This window comes from Anopheles funestus, chromosome 2RL (genome assembly GCF_943734845.2).
Source record: "Anopheles funestus chromosome 2RL, idAnoFuneDA-416_04, whole genome shotgun sequence".
In the NCBI taxonomy this organism is placed as follows: Eukaryota; Metazoa; Arthropoda; class Insecta; order Diptera; family Culicidae; genus Anopheles; species Anopheles funestus.
In genome coordinates, this window is record NC_064598.1 from 81,482,637 (window position 1) to 81,506,682 (window position 24,046).

The 24,046-nt window shown below is 39.7% G+C and overlaps 3 protein-coding genes across 10 annotated transcripts in view; all 3 read left to right on the plus strand.

Moving 5' to 3' along the window:
• The window catches only part of LOC125761350 (DENN domain-containing protein 1A-like), a 102,191-nt gene extending 96,722 nt beyond the window's left edge, over window positions 1-5,469 (plus strand). The window contains exon 10 of the mRNA XM_049422395.1: window positions 5,339-5,469. Coding sequence (XP_049278352.1) covers window position 5,339 — 1 coding nt within the window. The 3' untranslated portion in view covers window positions 5,340-5,469. The remainder of the gene's footprint in view (window positions 1-5,338) is intronic.
• Window positions 5,470-5,540: 71 nt separating this feature from the next.
• LOC125761361 (calcitonin gene-related peptide type 1 receptor) lies at window positions 5,541-15,156 on the plus strand. 8 transcript variants are annotated; one of them, XM_049422420.1, is made up of 11 exons: window positions 5,541-5,650; window positions 6,152-6,262; window positions 6,412-6,518; window positions 6,638-6,729; window positions 8,090-8,216; window positions 8,305-8,531; window positions 9,238-9,411; window positions 11,368-11,491; window positions 11,684-11,810; window positions 12,652-12,692; window positions 13,609-15,156. In XM_049422420.1, the coding sequence occupies exons 1-10, from the start codon at window positions 5,548-5,550 to the stop codon at window positions 12,666-12,668; spliced, it is 1,209 nt and encodes a 402-aa protein (XP_049278377.1). In that variant the 5' UTR covers window positions 5,541-5,547; the 3' UTR covers window positions 12,669-12,692; window positions 13,609-15,156. The 8 variants fall into 8 exon arrangements, with proteins under 8 accessions (XP_049278377.1, XP_049278375.1, XP_049278376.1 ...); XM_049422418.1 differs by having other exon boundaries at window positions 11,684-11,806; XM_049422419.1 differs by having other exon boundaries at window positions 12,652-15,156.
• Window positions 15,157-18,858: 3,702 nt separating this feature from the next.
• On the plus strand, window positions 18,859-22,774 carry LOC125761367 (uncharacterized). Its single transcript, XM_049422426.1, has 5 exons — window positions 18,859-19,669; window positions 21,340-21,467; window positions 21,572-21,701; window positions 21,939-22,526; window positions 22,595-22,774. The coding sequence occupies exons 1-5, from the start codon at window positions 19,588-19,590 to the stop codon at window positions 22,693-22,695; spliced, it is 1,029 nt and encodes a 342-aa protein (XP_049278383.1). The 5' UTR covers window positions 18,859-19,587; the 3' UTR covers window positions 22,696-22,774.
• Window positions 22,775-24,046: the final 1,272 nt, after the last annotated feature.

The window sequence follows — 24,046 nt, forward strand, 5'->3', positions numbered from 1 at the left end:
ATGTGTTTTCTTTTCATCGCGTTCCGCTTGCGCTTGCATGGCAGCTTCTTAAGAGTACCATTCCCTATTTCAGGTTGAACGTTCAACTTTTTACAGTGTTGAAATTTTCCTGCCGTGCAAAGAATTCCAAATTCTTTACAATTTGCTTTTCCCTTCAACAGTGCCCGGGACCATTTCTTGAAGGATGAACGTTTTAGTTTGTTTTTCCATGTTTTTATTTTCGTAGCGCATATTTTCCTATCTTCCTCGGCGTGTCTTTGCTCGACACAAAAAATGACATCAAGTGGGTGGTAAAATTGTGCCTTCTTTAACGCGTTGAATGGTACAACATTCTCGGCATGTTTCATCGGCGAAGGATACGGAGAGGCGAAATTGTTGCCAGACAAGGAACGCCTCCAAATCGGACCGAAATACTCCAACCGTGGCGTTCATTATTTTCCAATAGTAAGCAGCAATTCTCTCCGTGTCGGGTGGAATGGTTTTGCGTTTTGTTAAAGTTGGAGGTTTTTTCATACCGTAACCAGAAAAGGATCGGTTACGGGTTTTTCTAGCACTTCTGCAGATCCTAGGAGAAGGAAAACACTTGTTTTGTTGTATTGTGAATCGAAAGAATCTGATGAAGACGCAACCGAACCCGCTTGTGGAATGTTAATGATACGTTCATTTTATGTGTGCATCGCTTAAAATTTAAAAAAAACTAGGTGGGAAGAGAGAGAAGAATATTTATTTTTACTTTTTTTATTTTATGAAAGACCGGCCTGGCCGTATTGCTTTAACTGCTCAAATTGCTTTATCAAAAGAAATTTAAGCTTTAAAAATGGAACAGAATATAAATGAATCGATGTAGAAAATGGGAAATAAGTAAAATTTTATTTAATTTATGTGTGGTTTAATAAAAAAAATTAAAGAAAACAAAAGAGTTTGAAAAGAAAACAAAAATAATGAATGAAACAACACTAAACTCTGATAGATTGTACAACAGTTTCATTGCCGCAAAACATAATGAAATGCTTTAAGCTTTTTGTACTGCTTATTAATATTTTTTACATCTATTTATATTTTTCTGATGAGTCTTATGATGTGGCCGAAGTTTTAATCGAGAGGATTTACTGAATCAAAGAAGCTCGACCAATTATAGGATGAATTTCATGCATTGAACATTCCAGTATAGAGAAAATTATGAGCCTTTAAATAATTAAAATTTCCATGGCACTGAGAAGAGTATATCATATATTGAAGGCACTGAGAAGAGTATATCATATATTGAAGGAAACATACAATTATGTTGTTAAACATACATAAAGCGTTATTTACTCTCATGCTAACGAACCATTGAATTAAATTTCCATGAAATCCATACCACAAGATCATGCTATCACATTTCATTGTCATTGACGTGTTACTTTAAATGCAATCAAAACAAAATGCTTTTTATATGTAGCTTTCCACAGAAATGAGTAATAATCAGCTTGCCCCATACAAATGCTTAGATAAGCAATCAAAGTGGAATAATTTCATAGAAACCGTGCGCAATGGTACGATGCTTCCGGTGGCTTTGTGCCTTTGGTCCCGCTGGACGATATGATTGCATAGTTAGGCACGTGAAGAAGATGACGATAATGAATATCATTTCAACACAGTGAAAGTCTACAGTTGATTGCAGAATTGTTATGGGAACTAGAATTTAAATTACGATTAATTTCTGCTGACGTCGATGAATGGCAAGGACAAAGCTGTTGATGAATGTGTGTATTGAAGCAGATAAAAATGTGAACCAGTTCTATGACTTGTTCTTCATCAAGCATAAATCACATCACATCATTCTTGACCTACGCTCCCAATATTCGGATGTACCTTTTCACCACACACACACATAAAAACACTCTCATATACGAGAAACGTGATCATCCAAATGCCACTATGTTAAAGGTTAAGGTGGAAGGATAAGTGGCCATGATTGGAAAACATCGTCGCTGCTGTATAAATCATTGCATCCTTTCCATAAACTCCCTGTTTCACACGATCACGATTCGCTACGCATCACCTACATCTACAAAACTAGCTTCAAAAGCAACTTTCTTCGTATACTTACGTGTGATACGGGATGAAGGTCTCCCGGTGCTTTTCTCCCACAGGGAAGAAAGATTGTGGAGAATGAATTATTGATGTTAATCATGAGGCCGGCTGCCAACAGATCGGCTGTTAGATTTATGAAATTTCAATTGCTTCTGTACGTACGCTCACGGTATGGCGGCAGAAAAAAGAAATGGCTGCAATGGAAATGGCAGGAAGATGAAAATAAACCGCCCTCGGCTTACAACATCGGCTGAGCTGAGCGAATAGTCCGCCCCGCCTCCCTTGACACTCGTATTTGTTCTTCCATTAGCGTAATTGAGTTAGTATTGACCTTCTAAATTGTCTGCCGCTGCGGTTGGGCCGGCCGTAACCATGCTGCGAGCGGATGCGAACAAACCGCACGATGATCAAATGACAGATCATACAAGCCACAGTTTGGAAGCAACAAGGAGAAAACAGAGCTGTTAGAGAAGAGCACATAAGAAATGGTAAAGATGTCGAACAAAGTTCCAACACTACACTGGTCGGTTCCGGTCAGCTGACAGTTTCACACACGGTTGAACCTGGGTCGTGTCTATCCCATCCGAAATACCGCTCGATATATTGAGTGAAAGCGTCATCTAATAGATTAGTTTCACGAGAAGCAAGAAGCAAAACGACTAAGGCATAATCATATGCCCCTCACAGTCACTAGAAAAATGTGCCTCAATTTACCATTTCTCGGTGTCTTTTAGTAGATTATTTTTGCCCACGTTTTTCTTCAGGAAAAAGTTCTTTTCATTCCCCGTTTAAGACGAATCTTGGTCCCTCCACGCGCAGGACTTCGTTTCTTGCTTTTTACTTGTTTGAAAGCAAGCAAAAAAAGGAAATCTGATTGGCTGGAAGCAAAACTTTTTCTCGGCAAACTTTTTAATTACAGTTTATAATCACCATCCTTGTCTTAACCTTCCGTCCGAAGTCTTCACCTGAGATAGCTTTGATTGAGGTTAAAGGCCGGTTAATTGACAACGGACAACGGTGAATTGAAACTGTTGGACAGATTATGAAGAAGCTTTACGTTCGAATATACCCGTTCGTTTATGCTTTTCTGGGCGAAACAGTTTTTCAATAAATAGTTGAACTCAAAAGTTTCCTTTAACATCCGGAGAAGCCCTTCAAGTGAAGCACTAGGGATGCATTTTCTGTAGTACTCATTTCGAGGCAGTAGTAACGGGGGGTTCTCTCAAGCAGTAGTAACGTACCAATCAAAGAGTGATATTTCTTCACCATGTCGGAAACTCATAAAACGACCATTCCGCCTTCATGATGTTTCGTTATCGAAATCTATTCACAGGACCCAACCCATTGTAGGAAATGTAAGCGAGCGCTATTCGTAGCTGGTTTTTGCTACAGGAAATCCTATTTCCGAACCGGGGGCCCCCACAGTCTCGTGTCTCAGCCAGGCGGCTGAAACCCAACCGCAAAACCCTTTCGCAAAAGCACCAATAATCATCATAAGGCTGTTCTGTCGTGGTTGCTGAAAGCACGATACTGTAGAGCTTCCGGCCATCATAGTACGGTGCTGTTAGCAACACAATTTACTTCCGTTTCCGAGCATCGGCTCGGGGTTCCATTCCTGTGCTAGGGTAACGTTATGTGCATCTGTTACCGAAAGACACAGTTGCGTTTGTCGAAATGAGCATTCTCAGTGTACAGTCGATCGAAGTGATTCAGTGACGGAAGTTTGCACACGACACGGAAATAGATCTACGCTGCAAACTAACAATTGATGAACGCTTACCGACCCCATCCCTACCAGCCATTTTCCGTTGAGGGGATGCGTTTATCTGAAGTGTGCTGCTCCAGTGTTCTATTGGAGTGAAGTATTTGCACACTTCAATCAGATCTACATTCTTGAGAATGCTCTCTTCAGTACTGTGTGACAATTTCTCCCGTACGGTACTTGTTGCTGCACCATTCACAGGCAGCCAATTGTAACGGTTTCTAGGCAATGGAAGAGCTTAACTCAGTTCGCAGCTGATGTGCATTCAATGTGTACTTTGAAACGATGCACGTTAGATGCAAATGTAGTAAGTAAAATGATAGCCACTTGTGAAACACACAAAGTAAAGATGAAAAGAATTTCAATGCCGATCACGTTCTTTATCGTACTGTTATGGAAATGGGTTTGTTGACAAACAGTACAACAAAGAGTACAAGAGAAATTTTTAGAAGAGTTAAATTAATTTTTAACTTTCAATTAAGATATTTGTTGCACATTTATTTAAATGATATTATTTATTGAATACATCAATTGAAGGTTTTCAAGACTTGTTTTATGATTCGAAATAACAGATGGGACAATACCCTCTTTGTGGGGATTTAATCTGTAATTTCAATTGATAAAACTGGACGTTTTTTGTGGCAAAACCATCAGAAAACTGAAACTGGGCGATTGTTAAAGCAAAGTATGTTTCTAGCAGATCTGACCTTAACACGGCTATGTTGTGGAAATGAAAACAAAATTTTAATAAATTTTTATTTCAAAAATGATTTTAGATACATATAAATAAAACAAAATTTATGTGTGTTTTATTAAACAAAAAAAAAATACTGAAATACGATCGTTTAAAATAACGGCGGATCGTCAAGAAATATCGAGGAGATCCTTTAGCTTGACAAACCTTGTTAAAAGTCCTTTTTTGTGACAGGGCGGGGTGGGGGTGGCTCACCAAACTGTTCCATAAACAATTGAGGGGTTAAGCGTATCAGCGTTACTTTTTGTTATTATAGAGAGAGATGGAGTCAAAACATCACAATTTTTGCGTTACTACTAGATGTATCTTCCCTTTTCGATCATTCTTTTAAATAATTGTACGAAGTAAATCTGAAAGTTTGCTAACGAAACAATAAACATTTAAATATTTCAGTTTAGTATAAAATCACCTGAAAAGAGAATGTTTTTTAACTAATACCTCAATAATCGGAATGTATGAAGAACAATCTAATGTCGAGGAGGAAACAAAATATATTTCCGAAAATAACTGATAAGGCCACTCCGTCGTCACATGAGTTACTGAACGACTATTGTACCGAGTTATCTTTACAAAATTTCTACCGAAAGCAGGAGTAAAAGACCGAACCTTTTCCACCTGGTTTCAGCGTTTGATGACAACGTTCTGAAATTGAATACCATACATGACTACATTATCCGCGTGCCATCATTTCTGTTACTGTCGGGAAACTAATTTACACACAACCACTCGTCTGATTCTGCTTTCAGAATGACAGCTTCATATTGATACGCGAGCTAGCGGTGTAATATGCTTTCACGTAAGCAAATACACGTACCTACCCATCCTGCAATAACGCTGCAAGTGACAAAACCCGATCCTTCACACACTACAAATTGAGACACATTTTCTCAAGCAAAACGCCACTCCAAAGCACATCTTCTCCGGGCCGTGCAACACCGGAGCAGCAACAAGCAACATGGCGCTCAGCACGACGACCGATGCATCGGTGGATGTTATCGCACAAAAACGGCTCGAATGTCTGGAGACGCTGAACGAAACCGTCGACACGGCCATATCGGGTAAGTGTGCGCTCCCTTGAAGCTAGCTGAAGTATTTGTTTCCACTTCCGGTACGCTCTCCGGCAAGCAATTGGGACCGTGTAAACCGCGCCAGAGAAAACCCAAGGAAAACTCACCACCAACGAAACGCAAACAAAAGATAGAATCGTGGTGAAAATCCAATTAAAAGTTTATCTGATTAATGATGGAGCGGTGCAGCGGGTCATGTAGGGCTGGGAAACAGGAAGGAAAAACGCATAAGAAAATCACCATTTTATGCAGTAAAAGACTAGCAGATGGGTTGCAAAACTGCAACCGAGAGTGCATAATGATTGGATTTACAGTTAATTAGAAGGTTGAATCATTATTGGTTGGGATCGATCGATCGATGGTACCCAGCCCGGTTCTGTCCGGGAAAACGAAAGAAACATTTCTTACCCCGGTGAGGTCAACCGTCTTTATGTCGTGTCGCTGTCTGGGTGTTTTTTTTTTTGCTCATCGCATCCCCATCTTACTCTACAGGACTCTTCTGCCCCGGGACGTGGGATGGATGGTTATGTTGGCCGGACACAGCTGCAGGCACCTCGGCGTACGCCCTCTGTCCAGGCTTTATATCAGGTTTCGATCCAACGAGTAAGTATCGTCGCACCAATCGATCGATTCTTTTTTTCCCATTTCACTCTGGTTGCGTTTGCTACAAACACACACACACACCGCCTCATCTAAAGTGGGCCACCATTTTCACCATCCTTCTGCCATCGTTACCCGGCTTTCGTTCACAGGATTCGCCCACAAGGTGTGCGGTGAGAATGGTGAATGGTTCCGGCATCCGGAGACGAACAAGAGCTGGTCTAACTACACAACCTGCATCAACCTGGACGACTTCGAGGTAGGCGAGGAAGCCATCACCGATCGCTTTCTACAGTCATCATTTTTTTATCGTGTTTTTATCTGGCATTTTTCCACCTCTTTACCTTTTTTTGCTCTCTTCTTCTCCCCTCGGAACAGTGGCGGAAACAGGTGAACCTAATATACGAAACCGGATATGCCATCTCGCTGATAGCTATCCTGCTATCGCTCGCTATTTTAAGCTACTTTAGGTAAGCGCTTATTTCAGCGCAGCGGACGGGTTAATGAATTTCGTTTATGCTCATTAGGGTTAAATTACTCTACCCCAAGGAAAGGGCTTGGCCTTCGGTGATTGGGTTACGTGGCTTGGTTAGAATAAAAACAACAACAAAAAACGATTGAACGGACAGTCGTGACCATCCCTTCCATATATCGGTTGACTTTATCAGGCGTTCGTTTTCTGAGAAAAAGTTGGTGGGTGTTTAATGTGTTGGGAAACATTTTCGCGATTAACGATTCTGCTTAAGAATCCATCGATTAGTTTGTTTGTTTAATAAGCCAAATGTAAATAGTGAGGAAGAAAATTTAGTTTGCGATGTTAGAAGCTATTCATTACAATAAATGGTAGTAAATAGAGCTCCGAAAGTTCTTTTGAAGTCACATTTTGAACCTTAATATGAAAAACCGCACACAAAAAATTTTGAAATACTGTAACTTTGTCACTATTTGTCCAGATCCAGATACAAATCTCTTAATCTTGAAGATGTTTTGTTGTACGCCATGTAGGCAATATTTGCTGAAAGATTACAATAAAATAAATATTAATAAAACAAAAATTTCAGAGTAATCTATAAAAATTAGTTCAAACAATGCCAATGGTATCATTTTTGTTGATTTAAGTGTACAAATGTATCAATATCATCTCCATTAGATTTTGTAAAACAAAATTTTTCTTTTCTAAATCACTCAATTTTACTGAAGTATACTGGAGTACATAAAATGAAACAAAATTTAAATCTGTTAGTGGCTTAATTATCATCTTTAATGTTTCGTTGTTTCAAGCAAGTGCCTCTTTAAGGGTGTGTTTATTTGTTTTTTGTTTTCAATTTGTTTTTGTGCAAAGTAAATTTAAAAATTTTAATTTAAACTTTTCAATTTGATTGTTTTTTTAACTTAATATAGTTAGTTTTTTAATTTACAACAAAAAATAAAAAAAAACAACGCAAAGGTGAATTCTACTCGTGGTAACGTGACACTCCGTAATGCAACACAACCGTTTAATAATGTCAGTAAAGCTTTTTATCCTTATTAAAATATACATTATCCTCGGCCAGATTCTGCCAGGCGGTGACTTTAATCCCAGCGTCTGGGATCACGATTAATGAGTCTATCAGCATGTAGAAGGTATGGTTACGATGTACTGTTCACCCTTTCGCGACGCAAAACCTTAGATTAAGACCCTTACCAGAAGAACGAACCCTGGGAGAAAAAGAACGAAATTCAATAATGCACTTCCCAACCGTGCTATTTGATTATAATCCTTGCACACCTTCCAATGCATTCTCTCCTTCTCTCTCTCTCTCTCTCTCTCTCTCTCTTCGTTTGTTCCAGATCGTTGAAATGCGCACGAATAACGCTACACATGAACCTGTTCGTATCCTTCGCCTGCAACAATTCGCTCTGGCTGCTGTGGTACCGGATGATACTGAACGATCTTGATCTCCTGCAGGAAAGCGGTGTAAGCGATGGTCAACAGCACACGAAACACTTCACACACTACCATTAACAAATCCATCCATTTCCCTTCCGTTCGCATTCATTTGCAGGCTGGCTGCATTACGCTGCATCTCGTGTTGCACTACTTCCTTCTGACCAACTACTCCTGGATGCTGTGCGAAGGTTTCTATCTGCACACGGTGCTAGTGTCAGCGTTCGTGTCGGAGAAGAAGCTTCTCAAATGGTTGCTAGCGCTTGGTTGGGGTTCGCCGGCCTTCTTCATCGTTCTGTACGGATTCCTGCGAGGCTACGTTAGTCCACCGAACGATACAATAGAGTAAGTGCGAAAGAGGTGGATGGGTGTGTGTTTGGGGCTTGTTGAATAAATAAAAACTCATCCCGTATAATGGGTGCCCGGGTCGCCATCATAAACGTCAATCCGTTCCATGGTTCGCTTCGGTTGGAGGCGTTCGCTACAGACGAACGTTGATGCGTTTGCGATTGATGATCCAATTAAGAGCTGAATTTGCAACTGCATTTGCATCGACGCTTCGTTATTTTTTTTCCGTGATGAATGCTAATAGCTAGCTCCCACAAGAATACCAGGGATGGAAAGAGAAAGGAAGGACAACAATTAAAATTTAACTTCCCTTAAATTGTTTTACTGTTTGCTAACAAATCACATACACTATCTACACGAGATTGTATGTTTTACTAGCGTAAATTACTTCACTTTATGTTCGCGCATACTTACAACATCTGGCAACATTGTGTACTTAGAAAAACAATACAAAACTCTCTAAATCCGTGGGTGTTAGTTTTTGTTACTAAAACAAGCTTTTTTGCCAACATGGTAGACTGCCAACAGGAGGCGTACTCCTTGTTACTTCCCACAGTTTTGCATGGCATTCATTTATTCATTTGTTCGCAAACAAAAAAAACCTTTTTAACCTCTAATCTCGGTTCTGTTTGGAACGTTTCACTTATTTCGTTTTTGGTGTGCTGGGTTCTCGGTTTTCACCTTTCGTTTTTCTCCATCCCAGATGCTGGATGAACGATAGTTCCTTCAACAAGGTGTTCGTCGGGCCGGTGTGCATTTCGATGCTGCTGAATCTGGTGTTCCTGTTCAACATCATGCGGGTGTTGCTGCTGAAGCTAAAGGCACCGGCCGGTCCGCAGGGTGCCGGTCCATCGAGAACGATTCTACAAGCCTTCCGGTAAGTACGGTTCTGTGCTGGATGTACTCGTTTGCAAACGAACTACACTGTATTATGGTGTACAATTTACCCTTCTTTTTCGGAGAAAACCGTTTTGTTACCTGTACGACAAATCCTGTTTGTTTAGCATGAACTTTTTGCTACCGTTTTACATTGAATGATATGAGTTTTAGAGATTGGGTTTTTTGGAACTTATTTTCTTCTTACCGTGTCTGCAAGGCATGCAGGCACATGTGAGTGTATTTAGCTTTGGGAACTCTTTTCGAAAAGGACGTGGTTTACCTTTACAAACTACCGATGTGCTTTCGTATGATTAATGATGTAAACTTTAGAACATTAAAAAAGTCTAGACTATTACTGAAGAGAACCGGTTCGATAGACGATTCTCATCTACAGAACTAATTAGAAACGTTATTCTTTTTTGGATATAAATCATACGAAACCTTTGTTCATTACATCCAAACCAGTTGCTTAATGTGGTAAATCAACAGAGAAGAAAGGTTTCAAATGTACGAAATAATTAACCACAATGTGCCTGTGCCCTTACAGATAACCCTAACGAACTACGTTTTGTATCCGTACCGATGTATCATTTTTCCCATTTCTGAAAGCAATTCTTTGAATATGTTGCTCACATGAAACAAGGTGAATCATCATTCGATAGTAGTGTTTGCTTGCAAGTAATTATATTTTAAAACTTTTGTTGACATTTTTACAACAAATATTAGGAATGCCTCGGTCAATCTTTTCTGGAACCCTTCATAAAAATATTATGAAAAAACATGTTATCATGTAGTGCTTCACATGATGGTTTAAAAAAATCAATTTTTTCAAAATGACGAACTTTTGGAGTAAAAAAAACAATCTTATGTAGAAAGTTTGTCTGTAAAATTTGTAAAGAGATCGTTTGTATTTCATTTTGTACTAAATCTCTGATCCAGAAGTAGTGAATGATGTAATGAAAACGGAAGAAAAGTTAATCCCAAACTGTACAAAGATTATCTAGAAAATTGGGTTACCGATCTGGAAAGCATCTCGGTATATTTATTAGACTTTTCCACCAGATATTCCTGCAATTTAAATCCTCGAAATTATGCAATAAAATATATTCGTTTGCTCTTGTGTAAATACTTACAATATTCACAATCGTGTGTCTTTGATACATTAAAACAGAAGAAACATTCTTTAACAAGGAGTTGTTTTTTTTAATAATTCGATTTAATGCTTGTGTTTTTCTGTATTGGCATTAATACAACAAGTCTTTTCCATCTATTATTCCTTAAACTAAAATGTCTACTACTATTGGCTTATCCGGCGCTATAACCGATACGCGGTATTAGCAGCTGCAAGAGTCTGCACTCTCCTCTCACGGTCGGGAGTCGGTCATTCTAGCGAACGCATCACCGCCATCGCTCCATCTTAGTGGATCTAAAAACGACTTTACGTGCTGGGTCGTCCGGTGCTAGTCAAATGACATGTCCAGCTCAGCAGAGCTTGGCGAGTCTAATATACTGTACGATAGTGAGTTCATCGTACAGCTCATAGATCTCGTAATTGTAGCGGCTCTAGAACGATATCTACGAAAGACTACTTATTACAGGGTTTGTCGGCTCATTTTTACCGTCAATAGATTTTTTCATTTCAGTCAAGGGGATAATTTAAATAAAAAGAACCTGAATTGTAATTTCTTGAAATAATTATTTACCGAAATAAAATACGACTTTGTAGTAGCTCTATGCTGTATATCAGCGAGATTTTATAGCATTGGTTCTTACTAAACTGATCTGATCGATTGAGAGATCCTTATAGCTTTCATTGTAACCTTTATTTGTCTTCCAAGTGTTATTTGTCCACTAGAACCTAATAAACTATAGTTGCAATTAATGCTTCAACTTTGAGGTTGAAATATATTATAGTAATTTAAAATGAAATGTTTGTTCTTCAAAATCTCTACAGCGCAACACTCCTTCTGGTGCCCCTGCTCGGTCTTCAGTACATACTTACCCCATTTCGTCCGGGCCATGGACATCCGTACGAGCGTACGTACGAAACGATGCTTGCCTGTACTTCCTCCTTTCAGGTAAGGTTGATTCTCGAACAAAATTCCCATTAAAGAACAAAAAAGAATGTAAATTGATGCGTAGTGTAAACGTGACAAAACTGTCGAAACCAACCCTTGCTTTGATGTCCTGCACGTCCATCAAATTTCTGCTAACGTTTGCAAACTATTTTACTCTATCTTTTCGCACAAACGGGCACATCTCTCTGACAGGGTCTGTTTGTGGCGGTACTGTTCTGCTTCCTGAACGGTGAGGTGATCGCACAAGTGAAACGCAAATGGCGCACCGTGTTCCTGCGTACCCGCGCCAACTCCTACACCGCGACGCAAGTGTCCGTAAGTACGTTAACGCGTCCTAGCTGAACGGTTTGATTTGTTTCGTTTTTTTTTATTGTTTATTATAGCACCACACAGCTTTTCTACACGCACCAACACGAATCAGTAGAATGATGCACGAAACAACAAGGAAAACTGTTATTTTTCTTTTGAATTAATTCTAATTTCCAAAAGCAGCCGTCATTCGGTGCATTATTGAATCTTGAATGTGTCATCGAATTTAGTAGAGATTTTCAAATTAGCGCATCTCACGTCTTATCTCACGTCGTAATAGCAAGGCCGTTCATGGTTTCCCTTTTTAGCCCAACCCTGACACTCATTCTAAAGGGCCACTAGTTTACACAACCCTCCGTCACATTTTATCCCTTTCACAAACGCTGGTGGAGAGCTCCGGTTCTATCTCGGGTGCCGTTTAAATCAAAACTTAACTCGGCGCCACCAGTGTTTATTCTTGTGGCCACCGTTAACGCCTGCTGATGACGCCGTCTAGATGGCCATTTACGGTCGAGCGTATCTTGCAGGTGCAGCCGCACACGATGATACACCGGGGAACGATAGTGCATAGGGATTAGGGGACGATAAATAACATGCCACTCGCTAGATTCACTTTATCACTTGCATCGTTACCTTTTGCTTGAAGGTTGAAAGCTTTGAACAAGAACCAACATCACACATCTCCCCCTTTCCCCCATTGGTCCCTTCAGTACCGTGCCTCATCCCTAGTTCTCCCCTATTTGTTGTATAATTTCCCTCTCAAAATGGTATCACTCTCTGTCACACACTCTCTCTCTCTCTCTTTCTCCCACTTTTCTTCTCTTTTTTCTTCTTTCGTCCTATACTTTCAGTCCTACGCTATATCTGAGACGAGTTTTTAAAAAAATTGAATGCAAGTATCTTTATTTTCATTTCACTAAGTGAAAACACACAATTGACGTCCTGTTTTTTTCTTGTTTTCTTTCCTATGAATGAATTTTCATTATTAAACAAACAATAAAACAACCGAAAAAACATAAATATGCAAAAAACCTCAGCGTTCATATTTTAGTCTCATGAAATAGCAACCTTTTCTTTCTTTGTTTCTATTTTGTTTTAAAAATTTCCATTACCCACTGAGCACTGAGTTAAATTGTTTGGTTTTTGTGTTTAAAACACTTTTTTTCTATCATTCTCCTATTTCTATTTATGTTTTAGTGTCCAACAGAAAAGGTTTCTTTGTACACGTTTTAAAGCAATTTAAACTTTGTTAACTCAATTTTATTGTTCTTTGTTGTGTACGTGCCCGTTTGTGTTTTTTAATACTTGCTTTTATTTTTCTGATTCAATTTTTAAACACTGCTCGTGTTTTGTTTTCTCTTTTTATCATTTTTATTTTCTATTTATTCGTGCTTTCATTGATAGACTTTCATGTGATGATCCATTTTTTGTTTGTGTTACATTTTTCTTATTCGTCTCTCACGTAGGATAATGGCAAAATGTAAAACTTTGTTGTATTTTTATACGTTTTTAACTAATTTTATTCCCATTTCTTTACTTACTCGATCCGGTAGTCTGCTCTTAGTTGTTACTCTTCTTTCACTGCTCGATCTTTCCCGCTCGCTCACACACCCTCCCATTGCTGTTCTCTTCATCACTCCCCTCCCCTCTCTCTTTCTCTCTCTCTCTTTCTTTCTCTCTCTCTCTCTCTGTTTTTGTCACTATTTTCTCTTTCTCTCTCTTTCTCTCTCTTCGTATGTGTTTTATGTTTGTACTGTCCGAAGTGTAAAATAAATCCCCAATTCTAATCACAGCCGGTCACCTTGCAGTTCGTCCGTTGCGGTCCACCAGTGCCCGGTGAGGAGAAGGTTTGACTAAAGGAGTACACCGACCGTGGCCCAACCAAATCCGCCCGTAAACCGTTCTCCAACCGCACCCGGAAGCGTTCGTTGCTTCTGCCCGTTTCCTCCGAACTGTCGGACCCGGTTGCCAGCACAATACCACGGCCGACCGATAACGTTCGTAACCCATGTTCCTCAGCCCTCGATCCATCAGCGATCGGCACAACAACACCGTCGGCAGTAAATTACGGTACGGCCGACATCAATCCCACCACCATCGATGCCGCTACAACCGCGACAGTTCAAAGGGTACACTTCCGGCCGGAACCGGTAGCCGATCTGCATCCGTTGACGGAAGGGAAACCCTCGTTTGCGGGGACAGCGACAAAAAATGGTCACTCCCACCGACAGCCGGCATCGGTCAATGGGTTTCATGCGACGATGGACACCGAATTTCCCGCTGACACTGAGGCACCCGCGGACGAGATTCTTTAAGCAGGTGGCAAAACGGTTATACGCTAGCTTTAAAACGATCCTATCTGTGTAGATTTAAGTTTACTGTGGAATTATGCAAAACGGCCAAAAACCTGTCCTCCTATACTGCGATCGTTTGAATAAACGACGCGTATGGAGCTTGATGAAAAGATTTTATACATATTTTTTTATTATTAAAAATAAACACAACTGTTCCTGTCCCATTGACGCTATCGGCACCGTTTGGGGCCTGTCTGTAAATATTGCTTGGCTCTTTTAATGTCGCTGTTCATAGGTGGGTTCCATCGGTCAAAGCAATCCACGAAAGCACTGTCCGCTTCACTGTACGACACTGTTCAGTTGTGAAAATAAACTTTGTGTACTTTTCTGCACGGTAATGATAACGAATAGATAAAATTAAATGTTACGTAGCAAAAAAAAAGAGTAAACAAAACAAAAACTGTGTAATGGAAACTTATCGGATACTTTATTAATGACTGTGTCATTTACTTCCGTGAATTAAATAAATAAAGCATCATTACAACTAGTGGAATGTGCTAAACTTGCTAAAATGCCAAAAACAAAACGAGCACACACTTAATAGAACTCGAACTAGAATGGCTCGAACAGACAGATGTAGTGTATTATTTTGAAAACTGTTTGTTACAACAAAACAAAATCTATCAATTGTACGAAATGGAGCGATGGCGAAAGGAACTGTTTTGTGAGTTAAAAGTAATTAAATGATACGAAAAGTTTATCGGAAATTGTTCCAAACAATGCATCACACTCATTGGTGGATCTGTAATAAGAAAATCTGTAATTGGAGTCATTTAAAAGAGAAAAAAAACACACACACAACTGTAGTTAAATTAAAAGTATATAAATATGAGATGAAAACCACGCTAAAGTTATAGCTACAAATGAAATGTAAATGTTCTGTTTTTGATTTCTCGAAACGTTGTAACTCTGCCCGCGGAGAATTGAAGCAAACATGCAACATATGAAACAAAGTGAACTAAAGATGGAAAAAAATAAATCAGAATTTACTGTGAACTGATACGTTTGGTGTAACGAGATGTAATTATTCGCAACAGATATTAAATATCACATTGTCATGGTATTTATGAACTCATTCATAAAGTCATTATTTAAAGAGTATTGATTACATGTACGCAGTACGATGCATACAGTGTATGCAGTACGATGCATGGTATGAAATTAATTACAACGATTTTCTCGATGATACACAACCCAGCCATTTTTCATCAATTTTAAGTCAAATAACATATTGAAGCGAATTGTTGCTTAACATATTTATTTGTGTGAATTTAAAAAAAATATATGTAGAGCTTTTGGCTAAACCCGTATACATTTTAATGGAGGCGCCCAGTACCCAATGGAGACGCCTGGTCGTTTGTAGGCGGTTGATTTTAGTTGACATGAAAGCAAAACCTTTGATGTATTTAAATGTATGTCCAACCACTCGAACATCGTCAAAAATGTCACTAAATATTCACGCTAACATTCTCTGCCTCTGACCACACCACCAATCGCGGAATGCGTGCTGAATGACAAATGTAGCAAAAATGTGTGGTACAACTTTGTAGTGAGCATCAAATTCCGATCCATTGTCGCATCAAACCGAATTGATTGCCTTGACATTTGACGTTATTAGCCGCATTCGGAACAAATGGCCATCTTGCACCTGACAAACAAAGTTTCCCCGAACAAAGCCAACACAGATGCTTAATTGATGTTAAGCTTTAGAGCAATCTATTCAAGCGGTTAGCCATGATGCAACATCTGCCTTCTCGTGACAAATCAAATCTAGAATATATATATGTGTTGATGTGTGTGACTTCTTGTTGAAGGAAACATCATGTAGCATCGTATCCGGTTGATGGAATGCGAAATGTCACCATACGAAAGTTCATTTCCTCCAACCGGCCGGTTAAACAACTGTCTTCGGTCTGTCTTGTATTGCCTTGATGTGATTCGTTTTGCTCAGAAACCACCGGGAGGAGCTTCCAGAAAGACGTATTTGTTTTCCATTGTGACGCCATTAAAAACAACTCTCCAGCAGGCGGCAATCTTGTGTTCCAGTATTGCATGGGCCCGGTATGTTTGTGTTTCATTTTAGTTGGAATAACATACCTCAGTTCCAACCATCCACCATCAGTTCGGTACGGGGAGGGTAATTCTGTTATACAATTTCAAATATATTAATCATACGAAATTTGCTATGAGGAAGTAGGTTAGTCACAGCTGTTGAATAATTTGAACGTTATCAATAACAAAGAAGTTGTCATGATTTCAAAGGTTTCATCGATTCTTGATAAATAATTTAATGGACGTCTAGTCAAGCCTTTGTTGAAGGGGGAAACTTTTATATTTGTAACTTAACAATTTTTTTTATTAAAAAAAAATGCGCTACTTTTACTTTAAATCTTCGAATTCAAAAACATTGCCTAAATGATGGATTAAATAGTTCAAAATGTTTAGCCTGGAGAAAAATATAAACATTTGAAGGGATGGGAACATGTCCTTCTATACGACAAAAGCAAACATGAAACCCGACGACCACTATGAACCACTGTAACGGTCCTCCAAAATGTCTGTTGTAATGTTCTTTTCACCACTTAACTTCCGTCGATAGTCACTTTATACTTCCTGCGTTTTTCAAGTACGATTTATACGCATCTCCATACCTCTGCTTCCGGTGTCATCAATCAAAAGTGGTATGGTCACATCATGTTCAAGCTCTTTTCACGACTCATGTTGGGCGCACGCTGCACCCCACAATAACGGCCAAATGCGTTGCGATCGAATTGAATTATATCATGGTAAATATTATTTTGTTGGAAATTGATTTCCGATGCCCTCAATCACAAACCGTTCCGTTTGCCGGGGGGGCCTTTTAGCCTTGGTCTGGTATTGGTGTTGGTAGCGATGATCCATTCTTTTGCCTTTCGGCATTCGGTAGTGATTGATGCTGTTTTCAAGAGAGATGTGTGTGGTGGAACAGTTTTTTTTTCTTTTGGGAGTTTTTATTTTTATATTTTCATTTCAACTTACATCATGCACTGATATCATTTGCTTGTGGCTTGCATAATAATGATGCTTCGAAAGGAATTATTGGAATACCCAATTATGCACAGTCATTTTAATTGACTTACTGACATGAAGATGGAACTATTGTCGCATTATACTAAGGAAGAATAAATATAAAAAAATGAAGAGGATTGATATATGGATAAAATTATCGATGATCAATCCCAATCATATGACCAGTATTGGAAGTTGTTATCTATATCCGTTAATTTTAAACGAAATTGCACCATGATTAAACATATGCGGTAATTTTAGATACGCGAAGTTTTGGGAATTTCCTTGGTTTTCCTGTAGAAAATAACATTCCCTCAAGGGTTTAGCTACAACGCTAGGAAGCAAATCGATGTCAAACAACTTGCTTGCAAGTCGCACACAAAATCATTAATTTGAAAATTCAAAACAATTACTGGCAGCTTAAAACTTAGTAATTACATTGGTTAAAAGTAAAGTTAAAAGGCAAAGTACCCACACAAAGAGATTAAACTCGAAACTGAAACTCGAAAATAGTAAAATTTAAAACTAATCAATTAACATTGAAACAAGCTTCAATTGGGTGTAAAAGGATTATGTTGGAAACATAACTTAATGTGGAGTGTCACGTTGTTTTGGTTTATTAACAAAAAAACAAACAACTATCAAAGGAAAACTATCAAGATTTTCTTTATTTTTGTCGTTAAAAACTGTTTAACAAAAAGTGTTCCAAAAAACATCCCTTGAGAAACGCCGCACTCAGGCTCAATCCTTATTTGTTGCTTCCCTCCTGCTCTGATGTATTGATTCACCAACGTTGTTCTCCTCGATTTCGCTCTGTATTCCTAATCCGACTCCGTGTTCGTCCTCCATTTATTATCCCCAAACGTCGCACTGCGGCAGGTCGTTCCGATCCATTGTTGCTTTCTGTGCGCTCGCTTAACTCTTCTTTCCACTTATTTGGTTTCCATGTTCCCTTAACCTCCCTTTAACCTCTTTCCGCTGCCGACTTACATTTACATTTCAAACTCTTCATCTTGACCATTGAGCTTCAATGATTTTACTTCCAGGAATTGTTTTGTATTACTTTTCGTTTTAATTTTATAATTATATTTTTTAAGTTTAAGTTATTTGAAGTGTTATATGTGCAGCCTTAACAATGTAACCTGGACAATTGGTTGAGGTGCACGTTGTCTACAAGAGCAGCATTGCGTGCAATATTGCATGCTACTTACTGTATTGAACAGCTTGTATTGTATACAAGATTTTCAAATCGTGTTTGTCGAAATCTGTTGGAACTGCCTTTTTCATGGTCGACATTGATTGTTCGTGCTAAATATAAAAACATAAATATAGGAGAACTTTCTACAGAAACATTATTTCAAGCGTATTATATTCAAATCCAACCGACAAAGAATTTACTTTCGTATATCATTGATAAATAAACGCTACCATCCATTGCACACTGAGCACAATAATGCTTTAGAAGGTATTATCAGCATGCTTACGTCAAGCGAGAAAGTGTGTAACGAAATTAGTTTACTTACATTTTTGACCTGCATCACAAAAGCAAGCGGTACAAGCAAAAAAGTGTAGTACAAGAATTAGCTACATGTTTCGTCATCGCAACCGGAAACCTTCGTCTGCGACACGATTGTTTACGTTCTTCCTCATTTATCAATGTACCTGTTGCTGTTGCTTACGTCATACTTTAATTTATCAATGGTTTTTTTTTACATTTTTTTATACTGTTTTTGCTTCTTGTTAACCTCAGAAACATTCTACGATGAGATGCATCCCGTAGGTTGCCCCGGTGAGGTATTTTATCTTTCCACTTGCGACACAATGATTGATATCTTTGATTTCGCATACACCCGCACGTAAACTGTCGTTTGGATTGAAAAGTGCACAGAAACAAACGAAAGTCTTACAAAAAAAACTGAAATCCAACAAATACATCTTTGACAATCATCGTGACCTACAGCAAACAACTTTCGTTTGGGAATTTAAGTAAATGGGTAAAAACTTTCACAACACTCGGACGTACACTTATGGAAAAGCCGTGTCGTTCGTGGGTGTTTGATAAGACGTACTGACCTCCACCTCGTAGTTTCGGCTACGAATGGTGGGCATTTTTATCATACGCAATGATAAGAAAGAGTCTAGCAAACCTACGTGACCGAGAATTGTGCCTGGAGAAAGCGTTACCGACATATAAAAGGATTCTCTCACTGTTGCCGATCGTCATTCGTGGAGCTTTCGTTACTGGTGATACTCGTTGAACCGTGCGTAGTGTCTTGAAGTGATCCAGAAAAAAAACTAAAACAGAAAAAAAACACATCAACGCAACTTTTCGGTTCTGCTTCGTCGTTTTTCTGCTGTGGCGGTGGTCTAGCTGTGTCTTGAACGATGAACTTCCCGATGGCCTTCGTCCTTATCGTGCTTGCTATTGGGTTGCTGCAGCTGTCTCCAGCGGAAGGCCAATATACAGGTAAACGAGGGGTGTTGACCAGCAGCATCATGTGAAGCGATCTTAGTCTAGTGCAGACGTCCGTCTGATGGTAGCTTGTCTCTCCATGTGAGAATGGACGTTATCGAGAGCAACGACTTGAGCAACAAGAATGAAAAAAGTTGACCAATTGATTAGCTTGTTCCGGTAGCGAGATATGTATCTACGTCTATGTCAGTTATGATATGATCAGCAGACTGATAACGCAATCGAGGGTCTGTTCAGCGCCGTAAAATGATCAACCAAAAAGTGCCAATGATGTTCTGCATATAGTCTATCGCATAAATCAAGATATGTGGCATTTCAGACTATTAGTACAGAAATAGTACCAAAACAACGTGTCTAAAAATAACGTACGGTTTTCCCACTTCATGTCCTTTTTGCTGGAGAATGCTTTGAGGCAAGGTTTATCAAACAGCGGCAGTTGGTGCGATAAAATTGTTGCTTTACACAGCACAGTTCCCAACTACCATTCTAATCTTAGTTCATTGAGTGAACTCAAGAAACGATCATTGGAACTGAAAGATCCTTCTCTTGGAATGTTATCAGTAAAATTATCTGGAAATTCCCAAAAACCCAACTCTGGAGACGTACCTTTAATGTAACCTATCAACTTGAATGAATGGCAATGAAGTCTGATGTTTATTACTGCCTAAGCTGAACTCCTTCATGCGCTTGTTCTTTAACAAATTTATTTATTTGCTGGACAAAGCTGATTTACTTATTTAATTAGCAAGACCTCTCTGTGCTGGTTTGAGGATCATACTTATCATATTTTAGAGTTGTTGGCTCTATTCTTTTTTTTAATTAACAAGAAGGTTCAGGTCTCTAAACTTAAATGGGTTATTTAGGAAAAAAGACACTCTTGGAGACACTTCGATGCTACTGAGGATATCCTTTTAGTGATCATATGCGAAGTTTTGAGCGACGTGTCTAGACACGGTACTATCTTATTACCATTGTTTGTTTCTTATATTCTGACTTCTCTTACAATTAATTACGAATTAACTACGATTAATTATGACCTCCTGGAAGGTTAATTTCTTGAAGAAAGGAATAGCATACATTTGAACTAAATAATTGGTTGAATTCTTTCAAAACATAAATAAACTTGCTTCTGAAAGGCAATTAACGAGAAATTCAGATTAATAACATACACTCTATCGCGTTAAACCATCACCATCATCACCCTTTTGATACTTTAATGGCACCTGGATGGATTTGTGAACGATTCATTTTCGTGCTCTTATCGGCTTACAGTAAATCACACCTCCATTCAGGCAAGATCCACACACACACAGAGGCAAGACCGATTAGGGGATGAGATTTTGCCATGGTCATAACGGTCAAGCCCGCCAAACAAGTCACCCCTTAATCTGGGCAAGGAAATTAGCACGTCTCCCAACAGAGCAGAAATCATTTTTAGCACTACCTCTCCAGCGTTACCGCACGTACGTACGTACATACACCAAAAGTGGAATGAATGGAGCTTGTAATACTGTGCAAAGCTTCTTGTCCTTTAGCTTTTACCAGGATTAGTACCCAACCGAAACGATAATGCAACAAAACCACTCCACCACTAACTGCTGCTCCATCTCACCCTATCTCTCTCTCTCTTTCTCTTTCTCCCTCTCTCTCTGCCCCTTCTATAGGTCCAACACTTGCCTGCGGTGGTACGTCCTTGGTAAAATCGACCACACTGCTAGCACCGAACAACATTGCAGCGAATGGGCTAACCTGCGTCTACACCATCCGGTCGCTCAATCTGCGCATCTGTCAGGTAAGACATCGGTGGCAAAATGATACATCTCTTCGCTACCATCAGCAGGACCACATTTCATACTGACATGGATGCTGTTACGGTTTTTTTTTTGTTGTTCGCAGCTTCGATTGGATTTCAACTCGTTCAGCCTTGCCCAGCCGACGCTTGATCCGTACCCGAAATGCATCAACGATGTGTTTTCGGTGGAAAACATGAACTTCGATTTATGTGGTGAAAATAGCGGCCAGCACGGTAAGTGTAGACCCATGATGAACCGATTAAATAGAGTTTTGAGGAATGGATTTTTGAACGCTTGAAGGCAGAGACTTCATTTAAGTTGGGGAAATGTTTCAATAGAATTGAAATTGGATTTAGGAGATTCTTCATAACTTTGACATTTCTACGCTTGGCTCACGCAACTTGTTAGTGAGGCGAATCATAAAACTATTTATGAATGATCTCTTTCCTTTGTCTACTCTCCCCATCCAGTTTATGTCCCTTTCAACCCTACCAATGCCGATCGTACGATGACGATCACCTTCCGCATTGCCAGTCGTACGCAGATCCCAACTCTGTCCAATCCACACTGGAGCATTCGGGTGCAGCAGCTCGAATGTCCAACCGGAATGGCAGCCGCCGCCAAGGATGGTGCCCGTCAACTGGATCCATCCGAAATGGTTCCACTGCTCGCACGTACCCTGCACAGCGATGTTGGTCTTATTGCACCGACCGGTTGCCTGCAGTATTTCTCCGACACCTCCGGTACGGTTGAATCTTTCAACCTTGGTTCCGGTGTGGGACCATATCTGGGTGGATTGAACTATGCCATCTGCTTCAATCGTCCCCGTAACAGTCAGCTGTTACGTCTCATACCGACCACCTTCGAGATCGCCTCGTCCGCTAATCCGACCGCCGAAAATCCGGGAGTGGATGAGCTGTGTTATTCCAGTGTTTCCGTTATGGCACGATCCGAGGACAATCTACACATTCCGAATGCAGTCGTTCGATTGCCTACGTTACCCGCGTTACGTGCGAGCCGGTTTTGTAGCAAAAGCCTGGAAAATGGAGAGGTGGATGGTGAGTAGCGTGGTATTTAAGTCCGAAGAATAATTACTGTAACAAGCCTTATATCTCATCCCCTGCAGTCCGTGGACCAGGCCAATTCATGATGTACTTCACGAGTGATCAACTGTTTGATCCGTTCCGTCGTGAGACTGGATTCCGGCTACAGTATCAAATCATGTAACTCGACGCCACCGATCAAAGGGCATTGGAAAAAGACACTCCACATCAATCTGGTGCTGAGTGTTGTCGGTTTCGTAACACGGTTTCGTTCTCCTGTACACTGGTTAAATAATAATGTAGAACGTTCAGCAAAATTCACAATCAACTCGTGATCTTTACCGAGAGACTTGGGGGAGCGTTAAGCTGCGTGCGACCATTACCCCAATAAATGCTACTCTAAACCATTTCCATGACAAGAAGAGGTGCAATGTTGAAACAGGGATTGGCTGAGCTTAAAATAAACTTGTAAACCGATGACAACAAGAAGCGGGAAAGTGTTGGAAGTGAGATACTTTTCGAGAGAAAGCAACAAACATGTCTAGAATAAAATTAATGAACCTATGAATTAATCAAAACATAGAACGATTTTGTTCCAAAAATGGTGCACTTGCTTAGTAAGCCAAATAGGACCGATTTTTGGCAGTATCTTTCTAGATCTTGGAAATTTTGACTGACTAAATCTTATTCGTACCTCAAAACTTAATGCCTAATCGTACTATCGGGATATAGACTTCGTACGATTTCGGTTAAAGTCTTAAGACCTTTGTGACTCTTAGTTTGTGACGTCAGGTTTAAGTGTGAATCAGACTCTAAGTGTCGTCAGATTTAGTATTCCAAAGCACTGGAGAAGTTTTTTGTTATCATGTTTCAATAACTCACCTCAATTTCAACCTCAGAGAATTACCAAGCAAGGACACTTTATGGAACTCTCGAATGTCAATTCAGAGTTTATTTTGCCAATCAAACTTTAAGGTGAAAACTATTCTTTCAATACAACTGTCCTGTATACAGCATATCGTACATAAAAGCAATGTAATATTTAAGCTTTATATTACATTAAATTTCTCACCCAAAACAAATGCCAAAACTCGCAAGCAAAAAAGTCACATGCCCAAAGCATAAACCTCAAGAAACATAGATGGTTTCACAGCTGAGACATTTTCAACGAAAAAAGGCATCAAAAATTAGTACAACATGCAGCAAACACTCTCACGATCCCACGCTTAAACTCTCGCTGCGTTCTCACCTTAGTGTTTCCATTTTCCTCGTACCATCGTTGGGCACATCGTTGCCCGAATCCAGCGCCGAAAATCGTCCAGCACGGGTGGCACGTCCCAGTGCCGTAACATTCTACACGCTCGTTGAACATGTTAAAGTGAAATAATACTCTGCAACAAAAGGGCGGCCACCGTACCGTACCGCATCGACAACCGTTTTGCGGTCGTTTCAACCATCTTAAAGCACGGGAATGTTGCAAACCGAGAGGCTAGCTACGTTTGCCAGCAGTAGAAACAACCTCGGAGAGCTACTGG